Here is a 22,984-nt window from a genome sequence, read left to right as displayed (position 1 = left end):
CCTCTTCCCACTCTCAGTCCAGAATAGAGACCCATTTCAGAATCAGGTTTATTATCACTCACATACGTCATGACATTTTTAGGTTCTTTTGCAGCTGCAGTACAGTGCAAAACATAAAATTACTTCAGTACTGTGCACCCTAGCTACAGTATATATATGTGCCTAAGACTTTTAAACAGTACCATATGTCAAAGGTAAAGTTGGTCAGTCTTCTAGAACAAATGCTAAGTGTGCTGAACCATGGTTTACTTCACCTTGGATTAATTTGTCATATGTGAACAAGGTTGAGGCTATATAGATAATAAAATAAGAATTAGATTAGATTATGAGGTCACTCAGTCCTCGTTTATTGTCATTTAGAAATGCATGTATGCATTAAGAAATGATACAATATTCCTCCACAGCGATATCACACAAAAAGAGGACAAAGCAAAGACAACACTGACAAAACCATATAATTATAACATATAGCTTCAGCAGTGCAAAACAACACCATGATTTGATAAAGAACAAACCATGGGCACGATTAAAAAAAAGTCTCAAGTCCTGATCAACTCCTATAGTCCCCGATAGCAGGCGGCAAACAGGGAGAAACTCCCCTGCCATAAACCTCCAGGCACCGACAACTGCCAACTGCCGATGCATTGGAAGCGCCTGACCACAGCCAACTGAGCCTGTCCGAAAACTTCGGGCCTCCGACCAGCCCCTCGGATACAGCCTCCCGAGTACCTTCAACCTCGTCCCAGCCGCCAAAACAAGCAAAGCCGAGGACTCAGAGGCCTACTCCAATGGAGATTCCGGACCACACAGTAGCAGCGGCAGCGAAGCAGGCATTTCAGAAGTTTCTCCAGGTGTTCCTCCGTACTCTCATGTCCGTCTCCATCGAATCAGAATTGTGCACGGTACCCGACTTAACAAATACAGATATCATTCCGGAGCGGCCGCGCGCGCTGCATCGCGCCGCCATCTTCTCCTTCTAAAAGAAAGAAAAAAGTGGACAATATTATATCTTACAGTGCAATCTTTAATTAGCTAAATGTTAGTTAATAATTTTAACATTATCAAAGGTTAAAAGGAAACATGCATTCATTGTATCCATCTTCAAATGGTATCATCCTTTAGGTATTAGTAGGATGTATTAGTTTAAGGCAAGTCAACTGATTTGTAATCTGCACACTGTTATGTTTGAAATATTTGTTTGAACATTGTAGTTATGGTAACAGTTCAATTCGAGTCTGAACTAAACACTGCTTATCATTTTCACAGATACTGATCTGGGATCTAGTCCTACATCTGATCCTGCAGATAAGACTTTTGCTGCTAAATTATCACCTACATTATCTGAAGATCAAGGTAAAATGTTTCTAACTTATCTTCAACTTCTTTTGAGTTCTTCACAAAGAACTGATTTTTTCCTTAAATTTCTGAGCAACTTGCTATTTTCAAAATTGAAAATTAAAATGTAGACTTTGTTCATAGAACTGTATCATGTAGTTTTGTCAAAATAGATTTTCTGAGTGTGCAGCAAACTTTTAAAGATAGGAATTTTAACTTTCTGAAGGTTTAGGTAGAATTTCTTTAAATTTAGGATAGAAATTTTAAGTTATTGTGCAAAACTGGCAGCACATTTTCCATTTTCTTTAAGCAAAATCAGTCAGGATGCAAAATATGCTGACTAGCTCCCTATCATTCAACTGCTGATCTCACCCGAGTTATTTTTCACCCTTTGCTTTGAGCACTCTTATAATTCAAATATGTATTTAAAAAGTCTTTTGAGTCATGGGAAAAGACCAACTATAAATTGTCACATTCAGAGTTATAAATGAGCAATTAATGAGGCATTTTGTAGTCAGATGTAACGCAAAACCAACATTAGAGACTTATCTGTGATTTTAAGTTTTATTTACAGTAAAGCAGAGTTTATGCTTGAGATTACCTAATTGCACATGTCTGCCAAGGATTGTGACTAGCCTGTTCTTCCATTTAGGGGAAGTCCAGAGCCCTAGAGGCAATGAAAGATTCAATTTTTATTTGGGCTCACCACCACTCTTATGGTATCTGGGGAAACAGGGATTTTTTTACAGGAGGGCTTTCTGTGCCAGTGAGATACACTTGAAGGGACAGACAGACATCTATGTATACTGCAGTGAAAACAACAAAGGTTACCATTGACTTGAATGTTTGGAAAAAAGGGATGAATACTTGAGTGTTCCATTGTTCTGATTTAATTTTGACTTCATTTTCCTTTCGGTATATTTGGTGATGCTTTTCTGTCATGTCTGACGATGACAGGAAACCTGTGTGGGAGAGCCTTTAAAGTGGAAAAGCCACTTTAAAACCCACTGGGGCAGTTCCACTTTCTTGACCTCAGAAGTCCGGGTCCAGGGCTACAAACGAGCGTCAAAAACTTGGGTCTTCCTCGGTTGCGGTGGATGACCGTGACGCTTTCTGTGCCCTGTCCTGTCCTTCACTCTCCACGGAGCGTTGCAGCACTGCCATCCTGACCGTTAGATCTCACCGTAGATCTCATCCACCCAGTCTGCTGATGCAGTGCAGAGAAGGCCCTTCCAGCCCGTTGCCCCACCAACCCCTGACAAACCCGATGAACCCTAACCTGATCATGGGACGATATACAATGAGCAATTAACCTACCTGGTAGGTCTTTGGACTGTGGGAGGAAACTGGAGCACACTCACACATTCCATGGGCAGGACGTACAGAGAGTTCCTACATAATGGTGCCTGAATTGATCTCTGGAACACTCTGAGCTGTAATGGTGTCGCGCTAACCTCTCTGCTGTTGTTGGACTTCGATAAACCGGCTGTTTAGATTGAAGCATTGTAGCTGAGAGCTGACTCTTGTTTTCTGTGGGTAGCCGTTGTTGGACCTGAATGTAATCTTGAAGAGATTGTTGAACTGGAGGAGACAAGGGCTCCAGACACTGAAGGAGTTGCTCAGAAGGAAAAGGCACTAAGTTCACAGGTCACCTTGGATCATTCAACAGAAAATGCACAGGCACCTGTATCTGACAACTCGGATGTTGCGACATCTCCGATAACAGATAAGCTCACTGAGGTGAAATCGGAGAACAGGTGAGAACTTTTCCACATCACTCCTTTTTTAGAAAGCGGCTGATCAGAATTTACGCAGTTTACGACCCAATTCACCCCGATGAACAAAGTAATCCCTTTCAAACTTTACATTCTTATGTTGCACGTCTAATCAAAAGCAACATTGTCATTATAAACAATAAATAAGCAAATGGGGTGTGTGTATGGTACGTGTGGGAATGGGGTGTGTGTATGGTACGTGTGGGAATGGGGTGTGTGTATGGTACGTGAGGGAATGGGGTGTGCGTGTGGTACGTGTGGGAATGGGGTGTGCGTGTGGTACGTGTGGGAATGGGGTGTGCGTGGTACGTGAGGGAATGGGGTGTGCGTGGTACGTGAGGGAATGGGGTGTGCGTGTGGTACGTGTGGGAATGGGGTGTGCGTGTGGTACGTGTGGGAATGGGGTGTGCGTGTGGTACGTGTGGGAATGGGGTGTGCGTGTGGTACGTGTGGGAATGGGGTGTGTGTGGTACGTGAGGGAATGGGGTGTGTGTGTGGTACGTGTGGGAACGGGGTGTGCGTGTGGTACGTGTGGGAATGGGGTGCGTGTATGGTACGTGAGGGAATGGGGTGTGTGTGTGGTACGTGTGGGAATGGGGTGTGTGTGGTACGTGAGGGAATGGGGTGTGTGTGGTACGTGAGGGAATGGGGTGTGTGTGTGGTACGTGTGGGAATGGGGTGTGTGTGGTACGTGAGGGAATGGGGTGTGTGTGGTACGTGAGGGAATGGGGTGTGTGTGGTACGTGAGGGAATGGGGTGTGCGTGTGGTACGTGTGGGAATGGGGTGTGCGTGTGGTACATGTGGGAATGGGGTGTGCGTGTGGTACGTGAGGGAATGGGGTGTGCGTGTGGTACGTGTGGGAATGGGGTGTGTGTGTGTGGTACGTGAGGGAATGGGGTGTGTGTGTGGTACGTGTGGGAATGGGGTGTGTGTGGTACGTGAGGGAATGGGGTGTGCGTGTGGTACGTGAGGGAATGGGGTGTGTGTGTGGTACGTATGGGAATGGGGTGTGTGTGTGGTACGTGTGGGAATGGGGTGTGTGTGGTACGTGAGGGAATGGGGTGTGTGTGTGGTACGTATGGGAATGGGGTGTGTGTGTGGTACGTGTGGGAATGGGGTGTGTGTGGTACGTGAGGGAATGGGGTGTGTGTGTGGTACGTGAGGGAACGGAGGGAACGGGGTGTGCGTGTGGTACGTGAGGGAATGGGGTGTGTGTGTGGTACTTAGTGGTAGCGAACCATGAAATACATGATAATAGAAAAAAATGAATTACAGTATACTGTGTATATATCTAATAGTTAAATAAGTAGTTTAAAAAATAGATATAAAAAGCAGTGAGGTGGTGTTCACGGGTTCAATGTCCATTCAGAAATCGGATGGCAGGGGGGAAGAAGCTGTTCCTGAATCACTGAGTGTTAGCCTTCAGGCTTCTGTACCTGGCTATATTCAAAGTGATTATAGCCGTTGAAACCTTAGTGAATTATTTATCTTAATCTTGTATGTGAAGCGGATAGAATATAAACATCGCCAGGAGAGTTAGATTCTCTTTGTGAAGGTTTACTGTGTGAATAAAGGGTTTTATACTTCTCAACTGCAGCTATCGAGTGGTTCAGTTTTAGTCAGTCGCAGCACTCATTGTTTACCAACTTAACATGTTGAATGTATTTGTTGAGCAAGATTGATTGAATGTCTCACCTGAAAAGTCATCATCGAAAAGGCTGGCTTCATTCAGTGCATCTCTTTGTCTTATGAATGTAATGTTAATCTTCAGCTAATCTTATCTTATTGCCTGTTATATCACTGACATTTAGGACAGCAGTGAAGGTCTTCCACCTCTGGCAGTGCTCAGGGCTTCTTACATCATGCCAATAGCTTTCCCCGACTCAGGAATAGTGTCACACTCAGATACAGAAGGAATCTTCGTTGCTGTTTCCATAACAGTTTTGTTTTACCAGTCAGGATTGTTAGCCCTGAGATGAACCCCCAAACCTGGAGGACATTAGACCACTCTTAGTCTGTCTTCTACCCTTTGCCCTATTTGGCATGCGTGACCCCACCAAGAGGCAAAGGATAAGGCCCTGCCTCCAGCCAACAGAGCTCTCTGGGTCCTTGAGGCAAGCAAGCCTCCAAACCCAACAACAAGGTCGTAGTTCTCTTGGAGGCTGCAGCTAATTAACCATTTATAATTATGATTTTGCAAGGTTGGTGAGCAGAGGCATGAATGCCAATGAAGAAATTTGTTTAAAACAAAAACAACAGCATTTTGTAAAGCATAGAGTATGAGAGAAGTACAGCACAGAAGTAGGCCCTTTGGCCCATCTAGTCCATGCCAAAAACCATTTACACTGCCTACTCCCAAACACCTGCACTGGTCCCTAGCCCTCCATATCCCTGCCTATCCAAACTTCTTTTAAACATTGAAGTCATAGACCACTTGTGCTGGCAGCTCACTCGACACTCTCAGGACCCTCTCAGTGAAGAAGTTTCCCCTCATGTTCTTCTTAAACTTCTCACCTTTCACTCTTAAGCTATGACCTCTGGTTGTAGTGCCACCCAACCTCAGTAGAAAAAGCCTGCTTGCATTTACCCTATCTATACCTCTCATACTTTGTATACCTGTAGTAAATCTCCTCTCAATCTTCTGTGTTCTAAAGAATATAGTCTTTCCTTTTAACGCAGGTCCTCCAGATCCGGCAACATCCTTGTAAATTTGTTCTGCATTCTTTCAACCTTATTTACATCTTTCCTATAGGCAGGTGACCAAAACTGTACACAATACTCCAAATTAGGCCTCGCCAATGTTCAACATAACATCCCACCTTCTGTACTCAATACATTGAATTATGAAGGGCAATGTGCCAAAAGCATTCTTTACAATCCTATCGACCTGTGATACCACTTTCATTGAATTATGTACCTCTATTCCCAGATCCCTTTGTTCTACCACATTCTTCAGTGCCCTGCCATTCACTGTGTAAGACCCATCCTGGTTAGTCCTACCACAGTACGAAATCTCGCACTTGTCTGCATTAAATTCCATCTGCCATTTTTCAGCCCACTTTTCCAGCTGATTCAGATCCTTCTGCAAGTCATGATAGTCTTCCTCACTGCCCACAACACTCCCAATCTTACAGGAATTGAGGACGCCATTATTTTCCTGCTTCAGCGGGTTTACACCCATCTGGATGAACCAGGCGGGACTGCAAAAATCATGTTCTTTGATTTCTCCAGTGCTTTTGACACCGTACGACCTGCTCTACCAGGGAGTAAGCTCACGGAGATGCAGGTGGATGCTTCTTTGGTGTCCTGGATTACAGACTGTCCAGAGGACCATAGGACGTGACATTGCAGAGCAGTGTATCAGACACTGTGGTGAGCAGCACAGGGGCATCTCAGAGGACTGTCCTGTTCCCCTTCCTGTTCACCTTCTACACCTGGACTTCAAATACAACTTTGATTCCTGCCACCTGCACCTTAAAACTATGCCCCCTCGCGTTAGCCATTTCAGCCCTGGGGAAAAGCCACTGGCTATCCAACACGATCTATGCCTCTCATAATTTTTTACATCTTCATCTTATACTTCATCTTTTTTGTACTTCTGTATTATCAGGGTAAGTGCAGCCGGAAACACCGCCAATCAAACAGCAATGGAAAAGGATAACAATTCACCGATGGAAAATGTAGATAAGAATATTTCAGCAATAAACAGTCATGGTAAGTGCCTACTGTAAATTAAGGAAGTTGGTATTATAGGCGCTTAAAATTTCAAAGATTTAACGTACATTTATTATCAAAGCATGTACACAGTATACAAATCAGTCTTCCCACAGACAGCCACAAAACAAAACCATCGAACCCGTTCAACGAAAAACATCAAACCACATCCCTTCCCCACAACACACACAAAAAAAAGCCAGAATCTGGTTACATTGTCATCATCGACAGAGTCCAGGCATATTCAATTCAGTTCAGGTTAACCTAGTGCTATGTCAGTCAGTCATCTGCAGGCCATCCTGATCAAAATCACACAAAGTAGCAGAGAAAAAAAGATTGACCAGAAAAACACATCATAATGTGTCCAATCTACAAACTGCTTCACTTAAACCAAGACCCAGGACTCTGGCATCCTCACTGTTTAAATGCTTGGATTTGATAGTTTCAAAGTAACTGCAATAATTAACATGTAACTTGACACTAATATGAAATATTTTCTTTTGTTCCATTTGCGTGTCTTTAAATTCACTCTTTGATTTTAATATTGTTAGAGTGATTTGATACAACTTTTGGATCTGAATATCACTGGAATGTTGTGTATTCTCAGATGCTAACTTTAAATTCAGACTCTTTATATTGCAGTGGAGAGTAACACGCAAGTCTTTGGATCACTTTACTAACAGGCCTGTAAAGCTACATTGTGGTTAGGTAGTGAAAATGTTATATTATTAAGAATCAAGAAATTTTTACCATCTCTGATTTTGGGACAAACTGACAAATTTATTCTTGGTGAAAGCTCGTAGAAGAAAGTTCATTGTTGGTGCATCTCCCAATGATTAGTGAATCAGTGATCAGAGATCAGCACGGCAGCGTAGTGCACAGGTGACCCAGGTTCAACTTCCAGTGCTGCCTGTAAGGAATTTGTGCGTTCTCCCCGTGACCACGTGGGTTTCCTCCGGGTGCTTCGGTTTCCTCCCACAGTCCAAAGGCATACCATGGTTGGTTAGTTGGTCGTTGTAAATTGCCCCGTGATTAGGCTGAGATTAAATCGGGGGATTGCTGGGTGGCATGGCTCAAGGGCCCAGAGGACCCTATGCCACACTGTATCTCAATAAATAAATAAATAAATTCTATCCCTAGCTCACCAGATACCTAAGCCATTTCACTGAAGCTAGTAGCTGTCTCTGAGTTCTACTCAGTGGCAGCAGCTGCTCCAATGCACAGCTGGAATATCTTTTCTGTGGCGTTATGTACACTCGGTGGCTACCTTATTCGGTACCTATGGAGTGTATGTTTGTGTCTTCTGCTGTAGCCGATCTGCTTCAAAGCTGGATGTGTTGTGCATAGCTACTTGAGTTACTGTTGTCTTCCTGTCAGTTTGAACCAGTCTAGCCAATCTCCTCTGATGGCTCTCGTTAACAAGGTGTTTTCACACACAGAACTGCCACTCACGGGACATTTTATTTTTCCACACCATTTTCTGTAAACCCTGGAGACTAGTGTGTGTGAAAACTCCGGGAGATCAGCAGTTTATGAGGTACTCAAACCACCCCGTCTGGCACCAACAATAATTCCACGGTCAAAGATCACACTTCCTCCTCGTTCTGATGTTTGCTCTGAACAACAACTGAATTCCTTGACTATGTCTGCATGCTTTTATGCATTGAGTTGCTGTCATATGAGATATTTGCATTTACAAGCAGGTATGCATATGTACCTGATAAAGTGGTTATGGTGTGTAAAATTCTATCACATAGAAACTGGCCATTCACCAGAAACAGATCCATTCCAATCTCACGTGAGATATTTTGCACTTAGATCTCCTGCAAGTTAGGACACATCGAGAGCATTGTGTTTGATGGTGAAATTGTGAAACTATCTCACAAGCAAGTTTTAAACCCTGATTAAGATACATTTTTTACATTTAGAAATGATGAAACTATGTGATTTTGTCATTAAAATGAAGGGAACGCCTGGCAGTACCTTTTGGAGTTTAGCAGACACTGTTATCAGCGTTTCTGTGCACGTCCATCAGATCTGCTATTTTACACCCTTTGACAGTCCAATATTCAGAATTACATCATCTGCCCGACAACATTTTCACTGTTTTTAAAAGCACAGTGAATGTGCTATCATGTGCATTGTGATACAGACTAAGGCCACCTGGTCCAAGCTTTCTCCCAGGGGAGTAAACCCAACAGCCCTGTTTTCCCTCTCCTTATTTCCCTGCATCACTACAAACTATTCTCTCTGCTTTGTGGCATTAGGTGTAAATTTGTTTTAAAACTATGTTATGCAATCGTTTTTTTTCAAATGCTCCATGTGCTACGCTATATACACGTGAAATCTGCTGGAATCTTAATCAATTTCAAGGCAAGTTTAAAGTAAAATATGTTATAAAAATAGTCTGTACACTCTTGAAGACTACGTGTCCCTGAGATGTGACATTCACCATAGGGAATGTCATGAGAAAACGTCATGTTGTGAATGGACCAACTAGTATGTGTTCAGTAAACTATTCCCTTTAGAAATTGTCTGGTGTGATTGTCTATATTAAACATCTTTTCTCTTGTACAGCAGCATTGTTGTGGTAAGTGTATGTGGACAATTACATCTGGCAGATTGGTTTTTGGTGCTTCTGCAAGTGAGGGGAGGAGGAGGGTTGATGTTTCTGTTGCTGCTTGTGCTTGGGAGAGGGGAAGGGGGCTGATGTTAACATTCATTCTTTGGGGTTTCTTCTGTTTTGTGGATGTCTGTGAAGGGTAAGAATTTCAGGTTGTATGCTGCATACATTCTCTGATATTTAAACCATTTTAAAAGGTTTATGGAACTTGCAGTATATTATTGGAAGTGTTTTGTGGAATTAAACTGACATAGGTTTTTTTTTTCATTTTAGCTGAAGAAAATTTAATCCACGAAATGCATCAGAAAGCTTCTGATGAAACACCAGCCACTTGCTGCTTGAATCCGTCAGAAATGGGAACATTGACTGAGGTAGACATAACTAGAGATGTGACAACGGATCTTCCTGCACGGGATTCTAACAGCGTGCAGTTGACCAATGTGACTGTCAGTGATCAGCAAAGGAAGTCTGATGGAACAGAGGTAAATGAGGTGAAATCTGAAGAGATTATTTCTGATGAAGTTGACAAAACACTGGATTTTCGAGAGACTCACAGTGCCAAAACAGTGAATGGCACTACTACTTCATCAAATGATAAAACTTTGAAAAATATTTCTGAAAGTGTGGGCAAGCTTGAAGATAATAAATTCAGTTTGCCTTTGTCATCTCAGCAACCAAATTCTGAGTCTGTTTCAACTAACTCTACAGACCTAACTGTACAGAGCCTCGCCAATAAGGAAGACTTGTCTGTTAGTAACCAACCGATTACAGAACCTTTATCATTCTCTGAATCCTGTGATGCACAGCCAACCAAAAATACTACCATAAGGCTAGACAGTCCAACAAAAATACCAATAGTATACAGGTCAGAATCTGAACCAAAACCTAAGCCATCTAATGAAATTACAAGAGAATATATACCAAAGATTGGAATGACCACCTATAAAATCGTCCCTCCAAAGTCATTGGAAAAGAATTCATCAGCAATCTTACCAGAAGATGAAACAGTGGATCGGCAAATTGCTACTCGTGATTATGTCCCAGAGTCTGACACTTCAAAACAGTCACTAAACAAATCTGATGTAACAGAACGGTCTCTATCGAGTGCTGCAAGGGGCGTGACAGGTATGCATCGAGAAACTCGTGGGAAGATGCAAAAATCAATGTCCATTGATTCTGCAACCCATTCCCCAAACGCTGAAAAGGCAATTTCTAAACCAGTTGTCGACAGTGAATCTGAACCGCACAAGGAAGTGGTTACCAGGAGAACACAAAGTGTTTCAGAGAAAAAAATGAAGCCTGGATCTGCTTTCCTGCAGTTACATAAAAGGAACTCGGGTCAGTATGTTACCTCTGCACTTGCGAGAAGTTCCAGTTTCCCTTCCCAGGCCAGCTTGGACGTGGCAAAAGAAGAAAATGGAGCTTCATTTCAGGATCTTAGTCCAACTGATGGAGAGCTCATAATTCCTCCACCACCAGAATTTGCTGGTACATCTGATGAAAAAGTCCAAAACAACACGTCCAAACCTGGTGGGACTTCTGCATCCCGACCTTCTCAGCCTCCAAAAGTACCAAAAAAGCCATCTTTCCGCGTAAACCTGAATGACACAAAAGGCGTTCGAACTACTGCTACTTCCAAAACCTACAGTCCTACCTCGCCATCGCCCTTTGCCCTCGCAGTGTCTTCAGCGGTCAAAAAAACGCAAACAAACACAACATGTCCATTTAAGCCTAAGCCTGTTGAAACCAGTTCGTCAAACCAATCTTCTCTCATGGACTGTGGAAACAAAGAGTCATGTTCAATTCCCAAAGAGTCCAACGACAACAGCATATCAAAACAGGTAACAATATTTCAGCAATGGCGAATAATTTATTTTTCACTGATTAATTAAATACAGATATTTAAGGAAATGTCAGAGTGAGCAGATGCTCAAATCTAGAACCAAAAAACGACTGCTATGTGAACACAGAGGGTGAGCGTATATCCCTAGAGGAAAATGGACAGTCGGTGTCTTAGGTCTAGAGCAGGGGTTGCCAACCATTTTTCTGTCATGGACCAATACCATTAAGCAAGGGGTCTGTGGACCCCAGGTTGGGAACCCCTGATTCTAGTCTGAAGGACAAAGGGGAGATGGCCAGTATAAAAGAGGTGAGGGGAAGGGGTGGAGCCAGGGCTGGCAATGACAAATGGATCCTGGTGAGGATGGCTGATAAGCAGATGGAGGAGGGAAGAGTAGAAATGGTGACAGAGACAGTGATGTTTAATTAAACGAGCTTCTGTTTTTCTAGCAGACAGCTGAAATTCTTCCCCCAACAAAACTTGCAGTGCACTTTCATTCAATACTTTCAAATCATCTGCCAAAATTCAGGTCATCAGGTCAAATTTGGAGAATTTTCAGAAATTTGCATCAAAACGTGTAAATTGACAAAATGTGTAAGAGCTCCATGATAGGTTTAAATCTTCTTTTCAATGGGAGTTTAGTAAGACCCTCCTTCACTACTCCCCCTCTGTGGTTTCTGCTGCCTTCTGACTCTTCGACCAGGTACTCACCCAGACTCGCTACCACAGCCACCTATCCTTCCAGGGAACTACCTTCACTGTCATTTTGTTCCTATCAGATCCCTTCTATCATCCCTTTATCTTTCCAACCCATCTGGCTTAACCTATCAATCACCTTCCAGCTCTCCTCCTTCCCCTCCCCCCACCTTTTCACTCTTCTTTGTCAGTCCTGAAGAAGGGTCTCAGCTTGAAACTTCGACTGTTTATTCATTTCTGTAGATGCTGCCTGACCTGCTGATTTCCTCCAGCATTTCGTGTGTGTGGCTTCAGCTTCCGCAATAGTTATGTTAAATTATATTCACTGTTGTATAATATGAAGGACAGAAATATTATATCAGTTACTACACAAGCAATTATTGTACAATAAGGAGCTGTGCTAAATCAGGTCTCTTCTTTTCCTGCCTTTAAAATATACACACCAGTGCCCTAAATAGAATTTGAAGTTAATTACTTCCGGTAGCAGAAAATTAGCAGATGGGAAGCTGCTGGTAATTTTCATGGTCCATTTCTCAATGATCCTGACTAAATTGCCTGCCAGTTATTTTACTTTCATGTCTCAAAGCACAACTGACCTAAAATGCTTGGTTCTCCAATTAAGATCACAAATAAATTTGAATATTATCCACATGCATCACAAGTTGAAGAGATTTATGACAGACCCGTGAGAAATTGGACCTCCAGCCTTATTTGAACACCAGAGGGCAAAGGCATCTGCTGTATCCCCAAAGGCTGCTCTTTGCTTAGTGAAGTTCCAGTCTACTCCAAGGGGAGAAGCATTTGTCAGAGGGAGATCTTCTTGGCTCAGAATTCACATGTACGAATTCTATTTTAGCTGCTGTGGCTGCGCGAAATGGATTTCTGATGGAGGAACTCAGCAAGTCAGGCAGTATCTAAGGTGGGGAATTAACAGAATCAGGATCAGATTTAATATCACCAGCATATGTCCTGAAATTTGTTAACTTTAAGGCAGCAGTTAAATACATGATAAATACAGAGGGAAAAAACTAAGTTACATTAAGTATATATATGTCTATTAAATAGTTAAAATAAATGGTGCAAACTAACAAATAAAAAAAATAGTGAGGTGGTGTTCATGGGTTCAATGTCCATTTAGAAATCTGATGGCAGAGAGGAGGAAGCTGTTCCTGAATCGCTGACTGTGTGTCTTCAGGCTTCTGTACCTCCCTGCCGACGGTAACAGTGTGAAGAGGGCATGTCCTGGGTGGTGGGGATCCCTAATGATGGACGCTGCCTTCCTTTGAAGATGTTTTGGATACTGTGGAGGCTAGTACCCATGAAAGAGCTGATTAATTTCACAAGTTTCTGCAACTTATTTCTACCTTGTGCAGTAGCCAACCTCCCCCCCCACCCCCCCATCTCCACCCTCACCACACCATACCAGACTGTGATGCAGCCAGTCAGAATACTCTCCATGGTACATCTATAGAAGGTTTTGAGTGTTTTAGTTGACAAATCTCTTCAGACTCCTAATGAAATATAGCCGCTGCCTTGCCTTCTTTATAGCTACATCAAATATGTTGCATCCAGGTTAGGTTCTCAAAGATACTGGCACCCAGGACTTGAAATTGCTCACTCTCTCTACTTCTGATTCCTCTGAGGATTGGTTCATGTTCCCTAGTCTTGCCCTTCCTGAAGTTCACAATCAGCTCTTTGGTCTTGCTGACATTGAGTGCAAGGTTGTTACTGCGACACCACTCAACTAACTGTTATATCTCACTCCTGAATGCCCTCTCGTTACCATCTGAAATTCTGCCAACAATAGTTGTCTCGTCGGCAAATTTGTAGATGGCATTTGGGCTGCGGCTAGCCACACAGTCATGGGTGTAGAGAGAGTAGAGCAGTGGGCCGATCTCCTGTGGAGCGCCAGTGTTAATTGTCAGCAAGGTGGAGATGTTATTTCCAATCCACACAGATTGTTGTTTTTTGGTTTGGAAGTCAAGGATCCAGTTGCAGAGGCCTAGGTTCTGTAGCTTTTTGATCAGGACTGTAGGAGTGATGGTGTTAAATGCTGAGCTATAGTCAATAAACAGCATCCAGACATGGGTATTTGCATTGATCAGGTGATCCAAGGCTGCGTGGAGAGTCATTGAGATCATGTCTGCTGTAGACCTATTGTGGTGATAGGTGAATTGTAGTGGATTCAAATCTTTCCTGAGACGGGGGTTGATTCTAGCCATGAACAACATCTCAAAGCTATTCATCACCATAGATGTGAGTGCTACTGGACGATAGTCATTGAGGCATCTCACACTGCTCTCCTTGGGCTCTGGTAGAATTGTTGCCCTTTTGAAGCAGGTGGGAACTTCAGACCGTAGCAGTGAGAGATTGAAAATGTCTCTGAATACACCCTCCAGTTGGTTGGCACAGGTATTCAGAGCCTTACTAGGTAGACCATCGGGCCCTGCTGCCTTGTGAAGGTTCACCTTCTTGAAAGACAGCCTGACGTCAGCCTCCAAGACAGAGATCACAGGGTCCTCAGATGCTGCAGGGATCCTCACATCCTCAAAACAGTGTTTTAGGCCGAGACCCTTCATCAGGACTGGAGAGGAAGGGGAAGGAGTACAAGGCGGCATGTGATAGGTAAGACCAGGTGAGGGGTAGGTCAGTCAGTGGAAGAGAAAAGATGAAGTAAGAAGCTGGGAGGTCATAGGTGGGAAAGGTAAAGGGGCTGAAAAAGAAGGAATCTGATAGGAGAGCACAGTGGACCATGGAAGAAGGGAAAGGAAAGGTAAGTGACGGGCAGATGACGAGAAGAAAAGAGGTGAGAGGGGAAATGGAAAATGGAAAAAGAAGGAAGGGGCAGGGAGGAGAAATTACCAGAAGTAAGAGAAATCCATGTTCATGCCTTCGGGTTTGGTGGCTATCCAGAAGGAATATGAGGTCTCCTGCAGAAGGGTCTTGGCCCAAAATGTCAATTGTTTATTCATTTTCACAGATGCTGCCTGGTCTGCTGAGTTCCTCCACCATTTTATGTGTGTTTCTTTGGATTTCTAGCATCTGAAGAATCTCTTAAATTTTTGGAATTTGAGGTGTTGTTCCTCCAACGTGACTGTTGAGTAAATGAGGCCTTGGACCGACATTTTGGAATGGGAATGGGAAGTTGAATTAAAATGGGTGGCTGCTGGAAAATCCTGCCTTTGATAGCGAACAGAGCGAAGTTGCTCAACGAAGTGGTCTTCCAATCTACGTTGGGTCTCAATAATGTAGAGGAGGCTGTACCAGGAGCACCAGATACATCTTGTATCTGGTGACTCGCAGATGAAGTGTCGCCTCACCTACAAGGGCTGTTTGGAGTCATGAATGGTGGTGAAGGGTGAGGTGTAAGAGCAGGTGTTAAGAGTTGTCCTTCTTGCAGGGTTAAGAGCCAGGAGGGAGATCAGTGGGAAGGGATGAGTGGACAAAGGGAGTCACGTAGAGAGCAATCCTGATGGAAAGTGGAGAGTATGGGTAGGAAGATGTACTGTTCCTAGCCTGTTTGAGAGTTGTTATGCCGGACAATTCTCGTAGCTTGTTTAAAACTCCGAATGAAGCTCAAAGCTTTCTTGACAATCTGTCTCCCTCTGCTGAGGACTAATTAATGCATCGTTTTTTTTCTTCCTCGCCTTTAATCTGTTTTTCATTTCCTTTTTTTTAAAAAAAGTTAAGATTTAATTTATAAAAGTGGAACTTTATATTTTGAGGGTTTTTGCCTTGATCTCGTAGTGTAGGTACACTCTATATTGTTAAATGATAGTATGCTTTTCTGTTAGTGATTTTGTATATCTCACTTTTAATATTTTTTTCTTCTTGAGAGTTATTTAGTTACAATTTTAATGCTTGTTTTCCTCTTTTTTGAAATATTACTGGAGAAGTATTATTTTAAGATGGTGGATTGTTTTCTTATTCCTAGAATTCTCTTTTTTTTGCGTCACTTTCGGTTATTCATATACGAAAAACCAGTAACATGAACTGGTGCTTGAATTTTTGTTTCGAAATATGAGTAAGAAGTAACTATTTTATGTTTCCTTACCTTTATAGTAACTCATTTTTTTTACTTCTTTGAATATGGGTGGTATTTCTTATGATAAACATATTTCTTTTGGGTTGCCTTCTGGAAAGATGGGGTTAGAATTAGCTGTAGATCTAGAACTGGCCACTTTCTGGCTTTTTTCTGGGTTTTTGCAGGAGGAGGGAGGTAGTTTTGTTCTTATTTTTAATTTACTTTTTCTTTTTAAACGGGCTGACCTGAAACTACCAAAATGTCCGAAATGTCGTAACTTCCGGTTCCTCTTTGGACCGTTTTTCCTCCTCCAGGGTCTTGAGTTTGTACTCTGGTTACCCTTGACATACCTTATGCTCAAGTTCATTGTTGTTGTTGTTGTTCGTCCTTCGTAGTCGAAGATGACTATGGCTTCAAGTCAAATGGGAGATTGGTGGCTGTGGGTCCGGAGGTGACTGATGAGGCCAATCCGGGCCCTGAAGGCTCGCCCACATGTGGGACACAAGTGGGTGGGTGCTGTCGTGGCAGTGGATGCTGCTCGGGCCTTGCGCACAGCACGCTTTCGTTGCGCCTCGATGATGCGCCTGACTTCAGCTGCACAGGCTCCTGTGGTGATCTTGCTGCGCCAAGCTGGACGGTCGAGGGCAAGCGTCTCCCACGTGTTGATGTCGACACCCAGGCCTTTGAGGGACGCTTTCAGGCAGTCTTTGTAATGTTTCTTCTGCCCCCCGATTGAGCGCTTGGCCTGACACAGTTCTCCGTACAGCAGCTGCTTAGGCATCGGCTGTCTGGCATTCTGACCACATGTCCAGCCCACCTGGCTTGGGCTTTCAGCAGGAGGGTGTAGACGCTGCAGAGCCCAGCTCGTTCCAGGATTTCCATGTCGGGGACTTTGTCCTGCCACCTGATGTGGAGGAGTCTGCGGAGACAGCTCAGGTGAAAGTGGTTGAGCTGTTTGACGTGTCTGCTGTAGACAGTCCAGGTCTCGCTGGCGTAAGGGAGGGTGGTAAGGACCACTGCACAGTAGACCTTCAGCTTGGTAGTAAGGCTGAGTCCTCTCCGCTCCCAGACGTTCTCACGGAGTCTCCCAAAGGCGGCGCTGGCTTTGGCAATCCTGTTGTTGACCTCAGCGTCTATGTTCACTGCGCGAGAGAGTATGCTGCCCAGGTAGGTGAAGTTGTCGACTGCCTGGAGGTTCTGGCCCTTCACCGTGATGCGCGGCTCCTGGTATGGCTTTCCTGGGGCAGGCTGGTACATAACTTCGGTCTTTTTGGTGCTGATAGTGAGACCGAAGTTGTCGCAGGCTTGTGAGAAGCAGTCTATTTCACGCTGCATCTCCTGCTCTGTGCTGGCGTTGAGTGCGCAGTCATCAGCAAACAAGAAGTCGCTGACGACAGTCTCTTGCACCTTCGTAACTGCCTGCAGGCGCCTAAGGTTGAACAACCTGCCGTCAGTCCTGTATCTGACGTGGATTCCTTCTTCGTAGTTATGGAAGGCATCTGTCAGCATGGCAGAGAATACCATACTGAACAGAGTCAGGGCAAGAATGCAGCCTTGCTTGATGCCATTTGTCACTGGGAAGGCCTCCGACTCGTCGCCGTCATTCAGAACTTTCACCATCATACCGTCGTGGAACTGCCGGACGATTGTGATGAACTTGCTGGGGCAGCCAAACTTCTCCATGATCTTCCACAAGCCTTCTCTGCTGACCGTATCGAAAGCCTTGGTTAGATCGACAAAGGTCACGAAGAGGTCGCTGTGTTGCTCCTGGCATTTTTCCTGGAGTTGGCGCGCAGCAAAAATCATGTCCGCGGTCCCACGTTCAGCACGGAAGCCGCACTGGCTTTCTGGGAGCAGACCTTGCTCAAGATGTTGGAGAAGGCGGTTGAGCAGGACGCGGGACAGAATCTTCCCCGCAATGGACAAGAGGGAGATGCCTCGGTGGTTGTCACAAGACTGGCGGTTGTCTTTCCTCTTGTAGATGTGGACTATGCTGGCATCTTTCAGCTGTTGCGGGACCTGTCCCTTTTTCCACATGGACTGGAAGAGTACAGTCAGTTTTTGCATCATGACAGGGCCTCCTGCTTTGTATACCTCAGCAGGGATTGCTTCGGGTCCTGGCGCTTTGCCATAGGAGAGTTGCTTCACTGCCTTCCTGACTTCATCTACTGTGGGGAGGGTGTCGAGGTTCTTGTTGATCTCTACCTGGGGCAGGCGGGCAATGGCTTTGTCGTTGATGTCGGCAGGGCGATTAAGGATGTTGTTAAAGTGCTCAGCCCACCGATCCAGAATCTGCTTCTTCTCTGTCAGCAGCTGCGTCTCATCTGCGTTGAGGAGGGGTGAGGAGCCGGATAAGATAAGCCATTACGATGGATAAGATTATTAATTTGGTTTCTGGGAATACAAATGGTTTAAACCACCCGATTAAACGGAAGAAAATTTTATAAGTATTCCATAGGATGAATGCTCATATTATTTTTGTACAAGAAACTCATGTCTGGAAAGAGGATAATTAGCGGTTTTTTAGGTTCTGGAAGGGCTAACAGTACCACTCAAATTCACAGGCCAAAGTAAAAGGCGTTTCTATTTTTATAGATCCGTCAATTTCATTTCTGCACCATGAGACGGTTTCAGACTCGAATGGCAGATTTTTGTTATTTAACAAAAAAGTTGTTATGCTTAATGTTTATGCCCCAAATGTTGACTGTCCCGATTTTTTTAAGAATCTCTTTACATCTCTTCCTAATTTAAATGATTATATATTGATTATGGGTGGAGATTTCAATTGCTGTTTAAATCCTTTGATGGATAATCCATGTCCAATCAAGTACTTCCGAATAAATTGGCTACCCTTATGCTGAAGATGTCCTAGAAAGATTCATAAAGAAATGCTTTCCTTTATTAATAATACCTTTGTCAATATGATGTCAAAATCTTTGTTCTGGAGCTGTGTACTTTTTTGGCTAATTGAAAGAAAATGATTCAGATAATTTTTCTTGAACACGAACAAAGCTCAAAAGCAAACAAAAGTCTATCTGCCCCATTGAGAGACATAACCTATATTTAAAGCAACATCTGTTTTATTGTAAAGAAACTGCACCCTGCAGTATGATGGCACAAGTCGTCTATAATCCTGCTTCAAGTTTCAAAGTACATTTATTATCAAAGTATATATGCAGTATACAACCCTGAGATTCATCTTCCCACAGTCACGAAACAAAGAAAACCATGGAACCCGTTTTAAGAAAAATCCTCAACCCCCTGACACACACAATAAAAAAGCAAATCATGCAAATAGCAACATAAAAAAAAGAGTGAAAATCACAGAATATAAAACACACAATCGTGAGAGTCCAGGCATATTCAGTTCAGCTCAGTTTTTGTTATCTGCCGGCTGCCCTGATTCAAAATCACCCAAAATATCAACTAAAACAGGAGCACCCAGAGCAGAAACACATCATATGAAACTTCCATGTGGTAGTTCAAAAACACAGCAAATACAAAAGCCTCTGACTCTGAATATTCTGAGTAAGGTAACATAGGATATATACATCCCGAATAAGAATAAAGGCAGGAAAAGGCGTGGCTGACAAGGGAAGTCAAAAACAGCATAATCGCAAAGGCAAGGGCATACAATGGAAAAAAAAAATAGTGGGAAGTTAGAGGATTGGAAAGCTTTTAAAAACTAACAGAAGGCAACTAAAAAGGCATGAAGAGCAAAATGAAGATAATATCAAACTGGATACCAAACGTTTTATCAGATACATAAAGAGTAAACGAGAGGTGAAGGTAGATATCGGACCACTGGAAAATGACAATGGTGCGGTAGTAATAAGGAACGAGGAAATAGCGGAGAAACTGAGTAAGTATTTTGCATCAATCTTCACTGTGGAAGACACTAGCAGTATGGTGCATGTTTAAAAGTGTCAGGGCAAAAGTGAGTGCATTTTCCATTACTAGGGAGAAGGTTCTTGGGAAGCAAAAGGTCTAAAAGGTAGATAAGTCACCTGGACCAGATGGTGTACACCCCAGGGTTCTGAAGGAGGTCGCTGAAGAGAATGTGAAGTCATCGTTAATAATCTCTCAAGAATCACTAGATTCTGTCATGATCCCAGAGGTCTGGAAAATTGCAAATGCGTCTCCACTCTTCAAGAAGGGAAGATGCAGAAGAAAGGAAATTACAGGCCAGTTAGTCTGACCTCAGTGGTTGGGAAGATGTTGGAGTTGATTGTTAAGGATGAGGTTTTGAGGTACATATGAGGAGCGTCTGATGGCTCTTGGTCTGTACTCGTGGTAAAGCAGGCCAAAGTCAGCAGGCTTTCCTTAAGGGGAAATCTTGCCTATCAAATTGTTGGAATTCTTTGAAGAAATAACAAGCAGGGTAGACAAAGGAGAATCAGTTGATGTTGTGTACTTGGATTTTTAGGAGCCCTTTGACAAGATGCCACACAAGAGGCTGTTTAACAAGCTACGAGCCCATGGTATTACAGGAAAGGTTCTAGCATGGATAAAGCAGTGGCTGATTGGCAGGAGGCACACAATGGGAATAAACCTTCTCTGGTTGGCTGCTGGTGACTAGTGGGGTTCCACAAGGGTCAGTATTGGGACCGATTCTTTGTATATCAATGATTTGGATGATGGAATTGATGGCTTTGTTGCAAAGTTTACGGTCGGTCCATAAAAAGACGGGCAGGTAGCACTGAGGAAGCAAGGAGGAGACAGAAGGATTTAGACAGGTTAGGAGAATGGGCAAATAAGTGGCAGATGGAATACAGTGTCAAGGAGTGTAGAGTCATGCTCTTTGGTAATAAAAGCATAGACTATTTTCTAATCAGGGAGAAAATACAAAAAATCTGAGGTGCAAAAGGATTTGGGACTCCTTGTGCAGGATTCCCTAAAGGTTATCTTGCAGGGTGAACTGGTGGTAAGGAAGGCAATTGCAATGTTAGCATTCATTCTGAAAGGACTAGAATATTAAAGTAAGAATAGAATGCTGAGGCTGAGGCTTTGTAAGGCACTGGTGAGGCCTCACTTGAGAGCAGTTTTGGGACCTTGTTCTAAGAAAGGATGTGCTGACATTGGAGAGGGTTCAAAGGAAGTTCTTGAAAACGATTCTGGGATTGAAAGGCTTATCATATGAGGAGCGTTTGATGGCTCTTGGTCTGTATTCGCTGGAATTTAGAAGAATGAGCGGGGGATCTCATTGAAACCTGTAGAATATTGAAAGACCTTGACAAAGTGGATGTGGGGAGGATGTTTCCTATGGTGGGGGAGTCTCAGACCAGAGGGCACGACCTCAGAATAGAGGGACATCCATTTAGGATGGAGATGAGGAATTTCTTTAGCCAGAGTGTGGCGAATCTTTGGAATTCGTTGCACAGGTGGCTGTTGAGGCCTGGTCGTTCAGTGTATTTAAAGCTGTAGTTGAAAGATTCTTGATAAGTCCAGGGCATGAAAGTTTACAGGGAGAATGGGAAATGAGATCAGATATGATCAAATGGCAGAGCAAACTCGATGGGCCAACTGGCCTAATCCCGTTCCAAAGTCAAATTGTCTTATTTGCATCAAGAACGTCCCTTCCCCATTAATCAGTGAACCCCCAACTTGAAGGGCAATTTTCATATGATTGATGGAATAAATGGTCTAAAACAGCTTTCCAATCCTGCTGTTGTTGGAGCTTGCTGTGCAAAAATTGTTTATTATCCTTGCTATAATACAAGGATAAGAACAAAGCCACTACATTGAATTCAAAGCACTTAAGTGTTGAAGTGCTGCAGAAATAGAAACCCTCTTACAGAATCTGATCCCTCTACATGCTCCCATTCCCCTTCCTCTATTCAGGGCCCCAAAGAGTCCTTCCACGTGAGGTAATCTACTGGGGTCGTCTATTGTATCCAGTGCTCTCAATGTGGCCTCCTGTACATTGATGAGACCTATCGTAAATTGGGGGACTGCTTCATCGAGCACTTCCGCTTCACGCGGAACTTCCCAGTGGCCAAACATTTTAATTCAGATTCCCATTCTGACATGTCAGTTGTGCCAAGATGAGACCACCCTCAGGGTGGAAGAGCAACAAACTATATTCCATCTGGGTAGCCTCCAACTGGATGTCATGAACATCAATTTCTTCTTCAGATTTAAAAAAAATTCCCCCTCCACCTTCCTCTATTCCTCACACTGACCTTTTATTTCTTCTCACTTGCCTATCATCTCTCCCAGGTCCCGTCCTCTTTCTCCAGCGCTTTACCTTTCCCACCCACTTGGCTTCACCTATCACCTTCCAGCTAGCCTCCTTCCCCTCCCCCTACCTTTTTATTCTGGCACCTTCCCCCTTCCTTCTCAGTCTTGAAGAAGGGTCTCGCCCTGAAATGTTCACCCACCTCTTTCCCTTTATTCCATGGTCTACTGTGCTCTCCAATCTGACTCCTTCTTCTTCACAAACACAAGAAATTTTGCAGAATACAGAAATCTTGAGCAACACTCACATAATGCTGGAGAAACTCAGCAAGTCAGGCAGTATCTATGAAGAGGAGTAAACAGCTGGCCTTTTGGGCTAAGACTGACAAGCTCCTGGAAAATCCTTTTTCAGCACTTTACCTCTCCTATCTGTTATCTTCTATTTTTTCACACCGTTCACTTTCATTCCCCCTCCCAGCCTGGACTCACCCATTTCCTGGCAGCTTGTGCTTCTCCCCACTGCCTTATTCTGGCTTCTGCCACCTTTTCCAGTGTCAAGGAAAGGTTTTGACCCAAATCATCGACTGTTCTCTTCACTCTCTAGATGTTGCCTGACCTGCTGAGTTTTTCTAGTATTTAGTGTGTGTTGCATAGAATTAGCTACAATAGCAATACTTCAAGACTATCTCAGCTACAAAAGTGATTGGTTATGTCGGTACGTGGGTAGTTCAAATATATGGAGAAATTCTCAATATGTAGACCAAGCTTTTAGAACATAGAACCTTACTACACAGTACAA

At 43.5% G+C, this 22,984-nt stretch overlaps 1 protein-coding gene across 7 annotated transcripts in view; it reads left to right on the top strand.

Moving 5' to 3' along the window:
• Nucleotides 1-22,984, top strand: part of cobll1b (cordon-bleu WH2 repeat protein-like 1b) — a 199,471-nt gene that overhangs the window by 172,917 nt on the left and 3,570 nt on the right. For all 7 annotated transcript variants that reach the window (XM_072262036.1, XM_072262035.1, XM_072262034.1 and 4 more), the window contains 4 exons: nt 1,267-1,353; nt 2,876-3,092; nt 6,722-6,825; nt 9,722-11,289. In XM_072262036.1, coding sequence (XP_072118137.1) covers nt 1,267-1,353; nt 2,876-3,092; nt 6,722-6,825; nt 9,722-11,289 — 1,976 coding nt within the window. The remainder of the gene's footprint in view (nt 1-1,266; nt 1,354-2,875; nt 3,093-6,721; nt 6,826-9,721; nt 11,290-22,984) is intronic.

This window comes from Mobula birostris, chromosome 6 (genome assembly GCF_030028105.1).
Source record: "Mobula birostris isolate sMobBir1 chromosome 6, sMobBir1.hap1, whole genome shotgun sequence".
NCBI lineage: Eukaryota > Metazoa > Chordata > Chondrichthyes > Myliobatiformes > Myliobatidae > Mobula > Mobula birostris.
This window is presented reverse-complemented; position numbering and strand designations above follow the sequence as displayed.